Here is a 17050-nt window from a genome sequence, read left to right on the forward strand (position 1 = left end):
GGTGACACCCGACCTCGCTACGCCACTGGCCTTTCGATTGAAGCACATTCGGTAGTTCCTAAGTACACCGTGCGAATATCTTTTCTAATACACAGCATACAACACTCCATTCATCATAGTTGGTACACACACCGTGGGGCATCTATTCAGTAATTCATAACTATTTTTAACAAACGGGAAATCTAAACTTCTTTAGCTGGCCTAGAACACGTATAAAATTAGATGATATAAAAACTTAGACTTAGACTTGGGTTAGGGTTAGGGTTAGGGTCAAACATCACCTTTCGCTGAAGAAGTTGGCAACTAATTTAGTTTAAACTGACCAAGCTGTTAAATTGACTGGATTGAGATAACACTATTCCTGGTTAAGGTTAGTATTGTGTGTATCAAACAATACTGGTTAACAACCTCCAAGAACATATAGAGATAAATAAGTAAATAAACAAGTACACAATTTGTATTCTATTTTATTATTTCAGACCATACATCATCATGAGGTTGAGAATCTTCGGTTATAAATGGCCACCACTGTTAATCACGCTTTTCTTTTCATTTATTGGACTTTCTGGAACGTTTTTTCATTGCTGCTTTAATAATGTATATATATATATATATATATATATATATATATATATATATATATATATATATAGCGATATATCCCAAACTGGATGTTTACCTATGACTTACCAATTTATATTTGGTTTCTTTCCTACAGTTTACTACGTGAGGACATTTAAATCTCCCATTAAAGGGTAAGGGGGGGGGGGGGTGGGGCGTGAATATAGTTTGTTTATGTGTGAGTGCTCTAGCGTTGGTGTGAAAAGGGGGAGGGGTGCAGTGCTCTCTGGAGGATGTCTGAAAGAAGCATTCGTGAATTTATAAACATTCGTAAGGAAAAAAAATGGCAACAAATAGAAATACAACAAAATAACCTTAATTACTTGTACGATAATAAAACTAGTAAGTGAAGTAAAACAAATCGTCCAGCAAAAGTTAAATTCGTTCCAAAACACTTTATACACATATACATGTTTTATTACACATTGTAAGTTAACAGCATATATGAGAACATGTCTCTTTGAGTGGGCAAATGCTTCATGGCTCTTACATTTTAAGATCGATCAATGAAATCAATAAAATAGTGTTTTGTGTGTATACATATTTTGGTGTGCTGAACTAGGTCAGCTACTTTTAGATTGACACATTTCACAAGGAAGTATTTTACGTGTGCTATTTGACAGATAATACTATAGGTGTGCTAGTAAACACTGATGATGTCTTAATACGTAATGATATCGGAGGTAAGATTATATCAAATAAATAAAATTTAAAAAAAAAAGATCGAAACTTAAGTCGAAATAGAATACAATTATTTGTAGACCATTTTATGTTAGCATTTATAACCTATGTACACGAAAACGCTTTAAAAGTAGGCAAGCAATCTTTACTTATTCTGATTACGTTCGTTGTTAGATGAAACGAGAGTTACTTGTAAAGGTATAGTTTGAATGATAGTGGCTAAATAACTTGTGGTTTATCATTGTTTACATTATGCTTTTTTGGGTCATTAGCATGAAATAACACATTTTCCTGATTCTAGTTTTTTCTAAAATTACTACAGAATGTTCCTTTTTAACGGTTTATTTTCGAAAGTGGGTTTAGGGATTTGTTATACTATATATGTGTTTTTAGTCAACAATATTTTTATGTAACGCTATGTAGGTTGGGCTATTTGGTGAAATTAAAGGTTTTATGTCATCATTATAAATATACATAAAACGAAAATTTAACACTACTTTCATTTTAATATTGAGTTGTGTTCTGAAAAGGTAGGTCTACCAATGCAATCAACGGTTTCTTAAAGACAAGAAATTTAATCGTAGCTAAAAATTTCTGAAACTATCAAATAATATTAGCATTAATTAGCAATCAAGCTAACGGTATCTAATTCAAGTTCTGTATTATTTCAGACGTTTCGTCAACATGAAGCATCGAAGATTCTACAATAGTTGGTTTTCACTCATTGTTTTTCTTTGTCTATCATTTGGAATATGTGGTATAATTTCATTTCATTTTAATTTAATTTTTTTTTTTATTTTTAACGGTTCACGTATAATTTCATAATTAGAATCAATCGTTTACAAAATAACTAGCGTCCTTGTGGTCATCAGGTAATATACTAAATTAAGTTGTTTTGCAAGTGTGTACTTCTATTGATTTGTATATTAAGGTTTTTTTTTAAATATCACAAAATGGTTGCGTTACTTTTACATGAACATTGAAATAACGTTATTTTTGTTTGTTTTTACTAAGTTTTATAATACAAATCACCTGTTATACAGCCAGAGCCAACCAGTTGTTTGGCAGCAACCAACAGTTTCTGTGTCGATGTACCGACAACAAATGTTTACCTGATGGAACTTGTGCTGATGGTGCCAGTTGTTTAAGTGAATGGTTTGGTCCGTCTTGTCAATATCGTGAGTAAAATATGTTTTTGGACACGGAATCACCGTTGGCATTTACTTTGTCACAATTTTTTTAACTTAACATAAAATTGCCTATTTCGTTTAGATTTCATCCACTTTGAAGAAGCAGTTAAAAGTTTAAATAAGCATATTTTAAAAATGTATTAAAATTGTTATTTTCACTTTAAATTAAAAATTTCACATGATAAATATATTTCAAACTGCTACTGCTTTATTTTTACACTTATCAGTTTACTAATAAAATTTACTTATTCATGACTGAAAAATGTAGTTTTTGTTTAATACAAGAGGTCTTTTTTTTACATTTCTTAGAGAATCTTGTCACAGTTTACACAGCAAAACTGACACCAGATAATGCTTTATTAAGTGTGACAGACGACAGCCAATGCAACATCAACTCTAGCACGACATACCTTACAGTGACTTGGAACGTTTCGAATCCGTTCACATTTCTTTGGCTACGTTTTTACACAAAAGGTTACTTTATTATTTCGTAATTGATACATTTCTTTGCATTTCATAAAAAACTTTAATGGCTAGGCTTGGATAAAATATTAACTAAACGCTTTATAAACATGGAAAACAAAGGCGGCTGGGCGTTTAGCTGACCATACTAGCCCTTCATATTCTGAGGTGATTGAAACAGATGAACTCAATGTCATCTACCCCATGTGTCTTGGACACAAACGGGAAAAACCTATCTAATTGTAAAACACAATACATATTGCGAATTATTCTTGTTATTTCCCGCTCCATCGATTCGTTTTTATATTTTCTATGATCGTCAATGAAACTTAGATAACATCTACAGACTCAAAATAATTATTTCATTATTATTATTTTTCTAATTACAGTAAATAAAACGAATCTAAGGATGTCTATCGTAATAAATAATAAAAAACTGGAACCGTTACAAGTTTATACAATAAGTAACTGGACTATAGAGATACGTAGTCCTAATATTTCTATGATGAGCAGCATAAATATAACCAGCGACCATTTTCAAGATTTATGTTCAGTCTATGTTACTGGGGGTGAGTCTAAATAAACTTTCAGTTTATTTAATGTTTTGTGATTTAGCAAATTGATTAAAACATTTCAAAAGAGACAATAATACTTTAGTATTTATAATATGTACGACTTTGTATACTAGGAAACTGCATTATCAATACACGTAATCAAATGTATGTTAATACACATTTTATCAAAAATAAATTAATTGAATCAATTTAACCTCAAATGTCTCAAAGTTATTTCATTGACATTACGTACCCGCAGGTCGAAATATAGCACTAAAACAAACTGCTACTCAAGATAGTTATTTTGCTGGGGTACGACCAAGCAACGCTATAGATGGAAACAGAAATCATGACTGGTTTGGTGAGTCATGTATCCACAGTGCTGAAACAAAAATGTACCACTACTGGACGGTACGGTTTGACAAAGAATATTTGGTCAACAGATACGTCTTGTACGGCAGATATAACGTACTATCTGACAGCCGTAAGTGACGTTATATTTTTTTTAAATTTTAATTATGTTGTAACTACCATCACTACGGTGATAGAACCTTAGTGAAGTATCTTTCAGACCAAATTCATAATGCCAGATGAAGTAGACTAAAAAACTTTGACGTCAACGTTTTTGGAAAGAGCGGATGGTAAACAGCTACACTTGTTTTACCAGACTCAGTCAGGAACCGGAACTAGAAAAAAAGGGCCACCCCGCAAAAAATATTGTTGGGCCACCCATATATATATATATATATATATATATATATATATATATATATATATATATATATATATATATATATATATATAAATAAAAATATAAATAAATAAATATATATATATATATATATATATATATATATATATATATATATATATATATATATATATATATATATATACACAAATACAAATACAAAATACAAACATACGATACTCACATCTGGCCTGATCAAGTTTGCGAAATTCCTAGCTGTACATTCTACACTTCTCACATTTTAACATACACTAGTCATTCGCTACTTGTAAGGCTAAGAGCGGGGACCGAGGAGGGTAGGCATTGGTAAAATTATATATTTTCATTATAAAAATTGTATTTCGTTCAAGGGGAGGGGGTGGACATTAGACGTTATTCAACGGGTGGTGGGAGGGGGGGGAGGGAGTATCGATGAAGTCATTATTATTGTGTAATTTTTTCGGCAATGGCTTTTTAATTCTATGTTTACTCTAGAATCAATGACGTTATTTTACTGTGCATAATTTTCAGGCTTTATAACTGTACATATTTCTTTCGTTTTGAAAACAAACTTCCTACATGTTCCATGTGACGTCACAATCTTTAAATAAGCCTCTTTTGAATTTCCTTGAGTTTTCTCTAGAGTGTTCCCGACAGACAGAAAGACAGACATACAGAATAGCATAACTATTATTATAGATATAAAGAAATAAATTAATCTTATCATTTTAGTGCATACTTATAGAAAAACTTGTTGTTAAAACGTTTTAAATGATTCTTTATTACTTCCTCGTATTTACAAAATATAGAGAAAGTCTTGTAATCGTGCAAAAAAAAATCAAGATTTTTGCAAAACTCGACGTTTACACCTCCCTTCGTCGGAAAAACAGAGTTTTGCAATCTTGTCTGTATGTCTGTGTGTGTATGTGTGTGTGTGTGTGTGTGTGTGTAAACACGATAACTTGAGTACCGTTACAGCTAGGTTGAGGAAATTTCGTATATATGTCTAATATAAAAATCGTAGATCTGTTTCAACTTTTGAGCGATTTCCGATAACCGGAAGTGGATTTTTTTCTACTTTGAATTTTTCTAATCCTATAACTTGAGTAATGTTTCAGATAGATAAATGAAATTTCACATGTAAGTAATTTCTGTTGAACGTAAGTAGTAATTTACGCTATTTCCGATATCTCAAAAAACGCATGTGAATTTACAAAGTACTAATAATATTCCGCACCATGATGCACATTTGATTAGGCGTTCACTTGGCATGCAATAATTTTTTTACGAGATTCTATTCTATTTTCAGAAGTTTAAGTATTTAAAATGGATTAAAACCATGTCTATATCCCGAGTAGCCATCTCCCGTAGTGTAATATAAGAATATTCGAGAAAGTTTAGGGGAGATCACTCCCGGTTTACTTTTTTTTTCAATCGTGAACGTTATTATACAACAATTAAATACAGTTAGAAGCTTAAAGGACACTTAACACGATGTACAAAACTTGAAGGCAATACGCGGACCTCACTCAATTGTACCGAAGGTTATAAAAAACGTAACAACGGAACACATTGCAATTACGTTTGTTTTGTTTTGTTAAAGTAACATTATTTCATTAAATTGTTTATGAGGTTGTGCAGATTAGACACATGTTCCTTATTTTTTCAATGAAAGCATATAATGTTTGCTGCTTGGATCGTCTCCAACACTTCACCTTGGTAAGCAGGGATGTCAATGGTCAAACAGTTCTAACTTACACAGAAAATGGAAATTTACAACAGTTAACTTACACTGTAACATCTGATAAACTCAACGTGTCAAGTGTTACAGTATCGCAGGCTAATAACATTCTCAACTTTTGTGAATTTGAAGCTTATGGAGGTAAGAATAGATTAGTTGCATTGCATACATTTTATCCGTCACTTTTTTACTTTATCGTATATACGAAGTATAGAGAAAGTCTTGTAATCGTGCACAAAAAATCGAGATTTTTGCAAATCTCGACGTTTTACACCTCATGGATACGGAAAAACATAATTTTGCAATCTTGTCCGTATGTCTGTGTGTGTATGCATGTGTCAGTGTGTGTGTAAACACGATAACTTGAGTACCGTTACAGCCAGGTTGATAAAATTTCACATATAAGTATTTTATCAGAATCGTAGATCCGTATCAACTTTTGATCGATTTCCGATAACCGGAAGTGGTACTTTTTCTACTTGAATTATTCAAAAGCCTATAACTTGAGTACTATTTCAGATAGATAAATGAAATTTCATATGTAAGTAAAAGATCTAATTCTCTACCTTCTGTCGAATTTCAGTAATTTTCGTTGACCGGAAGTACTAATTTACGCTATTTTTGATTTCTCAAAAAGGCATGTAAATTTATAAAATACTAATAATATTGCGCACTTTTCTGCACATTTTATTTGGCGTTCACCTGGTGTGCAATTCTTTTTTCTACGAAATTTTATTCTATTTTAAAAACTTCAAGTATTTAAAATAGAGTTCCCATCCCCTGTTGTTTTATATAAGAATATCCGAGAAATCCGGAGATCCCGGTTTTTTCTGTCAAATTGCATTGCGCCACATGGTGTTGGCAGTTCGGCAATAGGTAACCTACGGTCTTCACCCTCTGTGACTTTTGAGTTAGCAAGAAGTGTGCGTTCTTCCTTTTTGATTCAATCCCGGCGGGATCTGAGTCAACGAGCCCATACTTCACTAACACATCTCGCATCCGTCATGCAGAAGTAAGACAGATAAAAATGACGACAAATATAACTCAACTTACCCATTCCAATAATACTTTTTGAATTATTCCTAATGGGTTATATAACTCTAATTAACTGTTAGTAAACTACCAGTTGTTGTTTTTTGTCTTTGTCAATCAAGTAAATCATTAAACACATGTTTGCTTTTTCTCTTTTCTCTATTTTACGGTTTTAAAAAACGTACTTAGGAGAAACTTTCAAACACAATCTTACATAACGTTACCGGTTCCAATTGATTGAAACGTGTCACTCGGGTCATTTTATTCTGAATAATATTTAATCAGGATACAATTAATAAATATATGTTCACATTTTATTAAACTAGTTTTTTCCAATTTTTCTTATTACTTTCACCAAATATCAACAGACTCGCTGTGCCCACCCGGTAAATTTGGCCTAGAATGTAACAAAGACTGTCGATGTAGAAATGACGAGCCCTGCTTTACAGACACAGGAACTTGTTCTTCAGGATGTGCTGCAGGTTATACAGGGATGGGATGTCTCACACGTACGTTGGTTGAAATGTGTTGTTGCCCATATCACATAATTACTACTAAAATACAATAGAAAAATAAATATATTTATATGTGCAATTTAACACGCAATACGTAATAAAACGTTTTCATCTGTGCGATCGCAGCTAAAGTTAATGTTGCCACATGGTATGTTATGTCCTTATTAATTTTATGATTTAGAATTTAGTGCATGAAAAATGTTAATATTCTCACGTTATGCCAATCCAGCTCTAAAACATAATTATAAGATGAATAAATAAACCGGGAGTGATCTCCCCTAAACTTTCTCGAATATTCTTATATAAAACAACATTGGATGGGAACTCGGGCTATAGACATGATTTTTAATCCATTTTAAATACTTAAAGTTTTAAAAATAGAATAAAATCTCGTAGACAAAAGAAGTGCACACCAAGTGAACGCCAAATAAAAAAGTGCATAATAGTGCGCAATAGTATTAGTACTTTAAAAATTTACATTAGTTTTTTTGAGAAATCGGAAATAGCGTAAATTACTACTTCCGGTCAACGGAAATTACTCAAAATTTAACAGAAGGTAGAGAATTAGATCTTTTACTTACATGTGAAATTTCATTTATCTATCTGAAATAATCGTCAAGTTATAGGCTTTTGAAAAATTCAAAGTAGAAAAAGTACCACTTCCGGTTATCGGAAATCGCTCAAAAGTTGATACGGATCTACGATTTTGATAAAATACTTATATATGAAATTTCATCAACCTAGCTGTAACGGTACTCAAGTTATCGTGTTTACACACGGACAGACACACACACAGACATACGGACAGAATTGCAAAGCCCAGTTTTTCAGACTGGACTACGCATAAAACCTCTTAATTTTGATAAATCTGGATTGATAATTTTTGCCCGATTAAAACAAGTCCTCTATACTTCGGATGTGATGAAGGACTGAGGTGTAATACGGTAAAAATTGTTAAAATTTCAATTGATTTTTGTGCAAGATTACAATACTTTCTCTATACTCCGTATATACGAGAAAGTAAAAAAAGGTAAGGATTAGAGGAAACTGGAAAACATTATTGGAGCTGTTAAGTTTTATAAAATACTAGCGTACCCGACCCCGGCGCGTTGCCGCGGGGATAGAAGAAAGTTTGACGAAATATATTAGAAGGATTTCACCAACGCGTTATCAATTATAATTATATGTTTTTAGACGCGTGACCTTCTTTTCTAAAATGAGTTATTTAAATGTAAACAGTGCCTGTTCTTGGATCATAAATATCAGGACACGGGTTTGTTAACGGTAATATGATAAATGTAGTAATATTGGTAGCGTATGAATTGTAATAATCAGTAAAAGGCTGGTATTCAACCGGTAGGAGGGTCTGTACCGCTTCTTTACCGGGAATATAGATTCTAGTATAGTTTTACTAGAGGTAATATCATAAAGGTCTGATGACTAAGGGTCACATCAATGCCCAAAGTTTACAGCCTTATTAGAATAATAATTTCTTACCAGGTCCGATGACCTCTTGTCTCTGGCAAGGGTTTACGGCCGGTGAATAAAATAAAATAGCAGGTCCGATGACTACGGGTCAACTCAATGCCCGCAGTTTACGGCCGGTAGTAAAATAAACTGAGGCTGCGTATAATATAATATCTACTGCTCCGTGGCTGATAGGCCTACGTGTGCAGGACAAAAGTAGTACAAAAGTAACTGAAATGTCTACTCAACTGCCACGTGGAATTACGTCACAGGCAGGAATAGTTTAGGTCAAATAAGTATTCAAATGCCCTGTGTGCTAAGACACGGACAGTTAAGTAAATCAGCTAAGTTAGGTAAGTTCTCGACTGTCACATGGACTAAGCCGTGTACAGTAACAGTATGTATATGTAAATAATAATGCATAACAGCAAGATAATATATATGATATTTATTGAACTACTTGTTACAATGGTAATCAAATATGTATATCAAAACTGGTAAAGTGAAAATAAGAAATAATTAAGTAAAACCAAACCCAAAACACGTGGAGGTCGGGCCGACGGCCCCAACGCCGCGTGCGACACCACCAGCTGAGCTCAGTGCTGGAAGAGTGCGAGATGTCTTTGTTGCATCCCCTTATATTCATTAAAACATTGGCGGTGTGTCACGTGGACAATCTAGCCAACTAGAGAGGGGTCTGTGAGGGGGACGAAATATATGGATGTACGTAGCAGTAGAGAGGGGCGGGGAGTAATAGCGCAGGTAGAGGGTGGTGGAAGAATAAAATGGAGCTAGCCTAAACGGTTTTACCGTCACAGGGTTTACCTCCACTACCGCATGAAAACCTTGAGTGTACATTAATAACTCACCGAAATAATATGGTACAACACTTCGGTGACCGCCTCTGTGTCAGAGACGTAGAGGGGCGCTCTCAGGGCCCCCACCCCCCGATTACACTACCGCATAGGCGCAGCGTTCGACCCCTAGCTTCTTAAAACTAACAGGCGCCATCGGCCAGAAAGCATCCTGTAAATAATGATGCAGATTTCGTCATTCGCTAAAGTGACACAAATGAAGAGGTTATTTTTCTTTAACACGTAAAAAAATTATCTGACGTGTTTTAAATATCAGTGTGACTGATGCAATATGCTAGCGTTACTAATGGTCTATTATTAGATGCTCGATCTCAATTTGTGACTGGATTGTCTAATAATAGATGCTTATTGCATCATTCGCAAAGTGACAAAACTCTACAGTAGGCTCCTCATTTTCAAAAAGTTATTTTTTCATCTTTCGCAAGGTGACGAAACTGTGCAGAAGGATTTCCTCGAGTTACAAAGTTATTTTTAGAAGCCTGTTGTAGTTTTACCGCTGAATATAGTAGTACTCCTTACTCGCTATGCAGAACGCTCGATTAACGGATGCCAAGTGCCAACTTAGTCGCTCTAAAACTTTGGGCGCCAAACCGTGTATTGACGAAAGTTGTACCCTATATGTCGCCGCCCGTAAGAAACTTTAGTTTTCCTTTTCGCAGAAATATTCTCGGGAGTATTCTCATCTATTCCCTAAAGTTTCATGAACCGCATACGAGTTTTATTTTTTATATACCGTGTATAGAGAAAAAAATCGCTCCCCCCTCCCCGGGGGGGCGCCGCCCTTGCGATATTAAACAATATTTTTTTTGCAGAACCCTACCATTGAGTGATCTAATCATCTCCCCGAAGTTTCATGGTACACGGATGAACGGTGTGAAACCGAAATTTTATAAACCGTATATAGAGAAAAATCGCAGCCGCCCGTTGCGCCGCCCTTGTGAAATTAAAAAAGGATTTTTTTACAGAAACCTTCCCTGAATTGTTCTAATTAACTCCCCCAAAGTCTCATGGCTATCGGATAACGGTGTCACACCAAAATCGACTTATTTTTATAAACCTTAAATACAAAAATCGCACCCTCCCGTGGCGCCGCCCTTGCGAAATTAAAAATGATTTTTTACAGAACCCTTCCCTAGAGTTTTATAGAGTTTTATAATGAACTCCCCAAAGTTTCATGCCTATCGGATGAACGGTGTGAAACCGAAATAGACTTTTATTTTTAAAAACCGTATATAGAGAAAAATCGCAGCCTCCCGTTGCGCCGCCCTTGCGAAATTAAAAGTATTTTTTACAGAACCCTTCCTTAGAGTTTTATAATGAACTCCCCAAAGTTTCATGCCTATCGGATGAACGGTGTCACTGCAATTCACTTTTATTATTTTTATATATCGTATATAGAGAAAAATCGGACCCTCCCGTGGCGCCGCCCTTGCGAAATTAAAAATGATTGTTTTAAAGAACCCTTCCCTAGAGTAGTATAATGAACTCTCCAAAGTCTCATGGCTATCGGATGAACGATGCCAAACCAAAATCAACTTTTATTTTTTAATATACCGTATATAGAAAAAAAAACAAATCGCGCCCTGTCGGGGCGCCACCCCTGCGAACTTGAATTTTTTTTTCGCAGAAACCTCCCCAGGAATATTCTCAACCACTTCCCAACGTTTCACGGCGATGTGATGAGAGGTGTAGTAATGCATAAAGGACAGACAGACAGACAAACAGACACACAAACATACATTGCTTTATATATATAGATTAAAAAGAACTATTTATGTTTTGTCAGTGATGGATACATGACGGGGAGGAGGGGTTGAAAGAACCCTAGGCCCCCTGATTTTTGCGGCCCCAAAATAAACCTTATTCTTCAAAACATAAGCTTATTTTTATAATACGTAATTACAAACACGAATAAATATAAAAATGCTAAAATAAATTATATTGATGTCTCAAGCCGTGTACAAACATGTAAACCATGTAGTATGAATTGCAGCTATATTTGGTTTATGTTGAACCACCGTTAATTTCAAGTGATCTATATTTTAAAAAAAATGTGTGCTTGGTATAATTTAATATTGAATAAAGGCCTCTTATCTATATCCAATACCGTCGTTCCTTACAGCATGTACTCGTGGGACATGGGATGTAGACTGCTCCAACACCTGCAGCATTAACTGTCTAGATATGACGTCATGTGACTCTACAACAGGGACCTGTGTTGGGGGATGTGTGGCTGGCTTTAAAACACCTACATGTAATGATGGTAAGACATTAGATACATGAATAAAACTATTTAAATGTTAGGGCTTGTAAATGTCTACTAAAGCACGTAGTAGCAGTAAGTTTAATTTATATAGCCTATATAATATAGCATTTCTTTTAAAGATTGTGATTTTGGAACATGGGGAATCAACTGCTCCATGTCGTGTAGTTCACATTGTGGGAGAGATAAATCTTGTGACCCAATAAATGGTACATGTATCAATGGTTGTGTTGAGGGGTATATTGGAGACATGTGTGAGCAAGGTAATTTTTGGTCTACTTTAAATCTAAAACATTGTGTTTAAACCTTAACAAAAGTAAATGTGTAATAACTTTTGAGATCATAAACTAATATCCTCTCTTTTTAAAGAATTTATGGAATTCTTTTCAGAATGTGAACAAGGAAGATGGGGTAATAATTGCCTAAACAACTGCAGTAGATATTGTATAGACCCTTCACATTGTGATGTCACAAGCGGTTCATGTACTGGTGGATGTGTTGCTGGCTATAAGCCGACATGTGAACACGGTCAGTTGTGGAGCTTTAATATTGACGCATGTTTAAAATTATATCATTTAAAGTTAAAGTGTTTACAAAATAATCATTTGGTATCTATGATTAAGACCTAAATTGTCGTTAGGAAATTCAAAATGTTTGTCTTGGAATTGGCATCAAAGCTTCACAATTGGTTGTCTTAAAGATTAAACTTTGGAATCTCTATACTTAGTCATGTGCTTCAAACATTATAATAAAATATAATAAAATATGTACCTTATAAAATTATAATTTACAATCTATTACGGTCTTTATATGATCAAGGTTATTTTAAAATATACAGTTGTGCCATTAAAACCTAATTTCAGACGTTTAATAAAAAGTATGAGAATGTTTTTTTTTACTTTCTAGTGTAATGAGTATAGAGCGTACTATTGTAATCGTGCAAAAATCAAATTTGTTGTTTATAAGTCTTGACTTTCTCTATAAACTGTGTAGATTTCAAACGTAAAAACAGCAAAGGATTTTGATTCAAATTTGACAGTAACTTTTAATAAAACCTGTGTGAAAAAAATAATTTAGTTTATCTCTAAAGAGTGTTGTTAATGGCTAATTCATATTTTTTTAACTTGTTGAGAATTTCTCATCGTTTTTTTTAACAAAACAAAAAAGAATAGTCATAGTAGAATTATGGATACATGTTACATTCAATGGCGTCATCTAAAAAGACGTCACGCTTTTTAAAAGATAGTTTAACCTCCCACCTCCTCTCTTATCATGCTCACACGTCGTCACAAAAAGGGAGACCACTGCCAGCCATAAATGACGTAATAACTCATCATACCACCTCACTCAATTCAGCTGAGGTAGATCATCACTGACTATTTTTATAAATGTGTTATACAATTTATAAAAATAAATATTCTGAAACACAAAATTTCATTTTCTAAATTTACTTTCTAAAATGCAAAGGTTTTTCTTCAAGCTTTACGAACCTAACTTACCCCCCCCCCCCATCCCCCTCTTCCCTTCTGTCACACATCATTACGGTAGTCCGACTTTATCTCCCCATTAGGCGGGTGATCTAGTTTATTGACGAACCCTAGGGAACATCTGCGTTACATTTGATATCCACTTTTGTTTAGGGTAATGGCTAAATCGAAACAACCCCTACCAACCTTCTCTCCAAAATTAAGGACCTTAAGGTAATTTAAGTACGAAATTCCAATACTTTAAGTTGGAAAAATTGGCACTAACATGTACATAAATGCCTTATTTATTTGAATGTTGAATGCAGTTGTTATTTGTTTTATTTTTTAAAAATATGTTTAAATTTGCAATTTTAAATTGATTGTCAATTATACAAACAGTTCAACTTAGTTAATTTTTATGTATGTAACATTTGTATCAATGCTTGAACACACTTTTATTTTAAGATTACGAATATTGTTTTATTCTGCAGAGACGATTAAAAGCGGTGAAAGTGATGACTCTAAAGCTACTGGGATTGGTGTTGGCATTGGAATAGGAATCGGTATAGGAGTTGTGATCACATCTGTTATATTTGTACTTGCTACAGCCATTTTGTACCACCGTGGGATGTTGTCTCTATGTAGAAGGTTAAGCCAGAAGGAAGACATAACGGAAAAGGAACCACGTAGAAATGATCGCACAGGTAAAATACACACACAAAAACATACACAAATACACACACAAATACACACACATACACACACGAAAGCACTGGAACACACATACTATTATTGATTTCATTGTTTATTTTAGGTTGCAGTCTTTTCTTGGCAAAGATTATATTTCACATGGAATTTTATCCAAAATTTATTAATACTTAATAAACTATAAGTTAAATGTATTTCTAATTATATTATAACCATAATTATATTATATTCAAGAAAATTACTTTATTAAACTGGTTAAACAGTTACATTTCCAGAGTACAATAGCGCTTACAGTGATGTGGAGGATACCGAAGCTTCTGGCGTTCAGCGGTATCAAAATAACGCAAGTGTCGATGACAATCTACATGCATATGACGCCATCAATCTTGACGATATAGGCAAAAAGACAGAATATTTAGAATTTAAAGTCAAATAAGATGACAACTAGCGAAGGTCTAATTAAAAAGTTTGCTTACAAATCAATAATAAAACCAAAATATTTATAATCCAAATCAAATTTTGAACAGTGGTTCTTAATCTCTTTGGAGGTACCGGACCCCAACCAGTTTCATTTGCCATTCATCTAACACTTCTTCATTGGAAAAATAAAATATGCTTTTTCAAATTCAAAACATAGGTGTTTATTTTACTGGTGCACAATAAAAACTTCAAAATGGGATTGGTTACATGTCAGTTAGGGTAGATTAAAAATAGGCTAGAATAGTCTAGAACTAAGGGGAGTGTGCGTGTGTGAGTTGAGTTTATCCTTGTGTGTAGTTAACTACGGTGTGTTTATGTATGTTATCCCAAGTTCGAGTGAATACTCGAACTTGGGATAAAATACATAAACACACCGTATAAAAGTTGGGGTGAACGATTGTAACAGGGGTTAGTTGGTAGCGGTTAGGCAAGAGGGCGTGTTGTGTAAAGATAAAAAGGACAAGCCAAATACACGTTTAACATTGCCTACAAATGTGTTTGTTGGATGAGAGGTCGATCGTAATAGGCTTATTCACACAAAAACAAAAACATAAAAATGAATGTTTACAGGACGTCAGTGTGATTTCTGTGATTGACTTTCAGAAACCAGTCCAGAAATGTGCGGCTTCACCTTGAATTCAGCGAGTATTGTGTTCTTGTATTTTTCCAGCTCATGTTAAAAGAAAGTGTTCTCTACGTTTTGCTTGACTACCGCTTAACGAAAGCTTTGATGTGAGTTTAGGTAATCTAGCTTTGACCCAGCTTGACGATGTCGACATTCCTGATTGTTATCTTACATCGGCGCGTGACAAAACAGCTCATTGACAAATATCATCGACAAAATATCATCTCGAGAAAAAGAAATTAGAAGCTCGACAAATTGATATCAGAAAATAAAACTTTACCTCGGTTTATTTGAATAACAATATAAAATAACCTGTAAATACAATTGCCATCAGGGCTGTTTGGCGGTACTTGATGTATTGCAAAAGTGAGATATTTGAGAAAAGCTTATTGTGCAGCGAAAATTATATACAAAAAAATTCATTCAATTCAACATAGAGCTCAAACTATGGTGGATTTGTTTTAAAAAGTCATTTAATTACCGCAATCTATGAGCGCAAGGGACTGACTACAGGGCCTGATGTTCTGGTGTCATTTGATATACAGTCCAAGATACATAGATTAAATTGAGACTTTTGAAAGTTGTTTTTGTGATCACTTTTGGTGGGACTTGTGGTAAGGCGTAATATAAGAGATACTCAAAAATTGTAACACAAACTGACTGTAACACAAACTGACATTGTGAACCATAATGATACAGTTCCTATAAAAGAGTACATACTCTCTCCAAATACTGATATTCTTATTTCAATAATGTTCGCGCTCACACCGCTTGGAGATACTTATTGTAGTCTATGTCTTGGTTGGTTCATAACACTGATCTGAGGTTAACATATGTATGTTGGGCGTCATCAATTGCTTCATAAAAATCTTCACGTGTCTCACGCGATGAAGTGCTCACATTAGACACGACATCATCCACGGTTTCAGACGGTAGATTTTGAGATGGCTCTTCCTGTTTGTCTCCCTTGATTTTAATCGGTGATTGAGTTCTTGAACCTGCTTGGACCAGAGAATGATCATAGAGTACCAAGTCTAAACAAACCAGAGCAAGATCATAGCGTACCAAGTCTAAACAAACCAGCGCAAGATCATAGCGTACCAAGTCTAAACAAACAACAGAAAGATCATAGCGTACCAAGTCTAAACAAACCAGAAAAAGATCATAGCGTACCAAGTCTAAACAAATCAGAGAAAGATCATAGCGTACCAAGTCTAAACAAACCAGTGAAAGATTATAGCGTACCAAGTCTAAACAAACCACAGAAAGATCATAGCGTACCAAGTCTAAACAAATCAGAGAAAGATCATAGCGTACCAAGTCTAAACAAATCAGACAAAGATCATAGCGTACCAAGTCTAAACAAACCAGAGAAAGATCATAGCGTACCAAGTCTAAACAAACAACAGAAAGATCATAGCGTACCAAGTCTAAACAAACCAGAAAAAGATCATAGCGTACCAAGTCTAAACAAATCAGAGAAAGATCATAGCGTACCAAGTCTAAACAAACCAGTGAAAGATTATAGCGTACCAAGTCTAAACAAACCACAGAAAGATCATAGCGTACCAAGTCTAAACAAATCAGACAAAGATCGTAGCGTACCAAGTCTAAACAAACCAGAGAAAGATCATTGCGTA

General features: G+C 34.3%; 1 protein-coding gene across 4 annotated transcripts; it reads left to right on the forward strand.

Moving 5' to 3' along the window:
* The first annotated feature begins 85 nt into the window (after positions 1 to 85).
* Positions 86 to 14887, forward strand: LOC131949152 (uncharacterized). Of its 4 annotated transcripts, XM_059310938.1 has the most exons (14): positions 86 to 370; positions 719 to 755; positions 1974 to 2059; positions 2346 to 2480; positions 2802 to 2966; positions 3344 to 3523; positions 3768 to 3992; positions 5914 to 6120; positions 7380 to 7520; positions 11991 to 12131; positions 12254 to 12394; positions 12522 to 12659; positions 14089 to 14301; positions 14569 to 14887. In XM_059310938.1, the coding sequence occupies exons 3-14, from the start codon at positions 1987 to 1989 to the stop codon at positions 14739 to 14741; spliced, it is 1932 nt and encodes a 643-aa protein (XP_059166921.1). In that variant the 5' UTR covers positions 86 to 370; positions 719 to 755; positions 1974 to 1986; the 3' UTR covers positions 14742 to 14887. The 4 variants fall into 4 exon arrangements, with proteins under 4 accessions (XP_059166921.1, XP_059166912.1, XP_059166930.1 ...); XM_059310929.1 differs by lacking the exons at positions 86 to 370; positions 719 to 755 and adding an exon at positions 849 to 1304; XM_059310947.1 differs by lacking the exons at positions 86 to 370; positions 719 to 755 and adding an exon at positions 849 to 1304 and having other exon boundaries at positions 14581 to 14887.
* Positions 14888 to 17050: the final 2163 nt, after the last annotated feature.

Source organism: Physella acuta, unplaced genomic scaffold (genome assembly GCF_028476545.2).
Source record: "Physella acuta isolate Inbredline_101_S28 unplaced genomic scaffold, ASM2847654v3 ptg000061l, whole genome shotgun sequence".
In the NCBI taxonomy this organism is placed as follows: Eukaryota; Metazoa; Mollusca; class Gastropoda; family Physidae; genus Physella; species Physella acuta.

Coding starts and splice junctions, on each gene's coding strand:
- LOC131949152 (XM_059310938.1), top strand. CDS start 1,987: ATGAAGCATCGAAGATTCTACAATAGTTGGTTTTCACTCATTGTTTTT. Junction 2,060..2,345: donor TCTATCATTTGGAATATGTG/GTATAATTTCAT, acceptor CCTGTTATACAG/CCAGAGCCAACCAGTTGTTT. Junction 12,395..12,521: donor TGGAGACATGTGTGAGCAAG/GTAATTTTTGGT, acceptor AATTCTTTTCAG/AATGTGAACAAGGAAGATGG.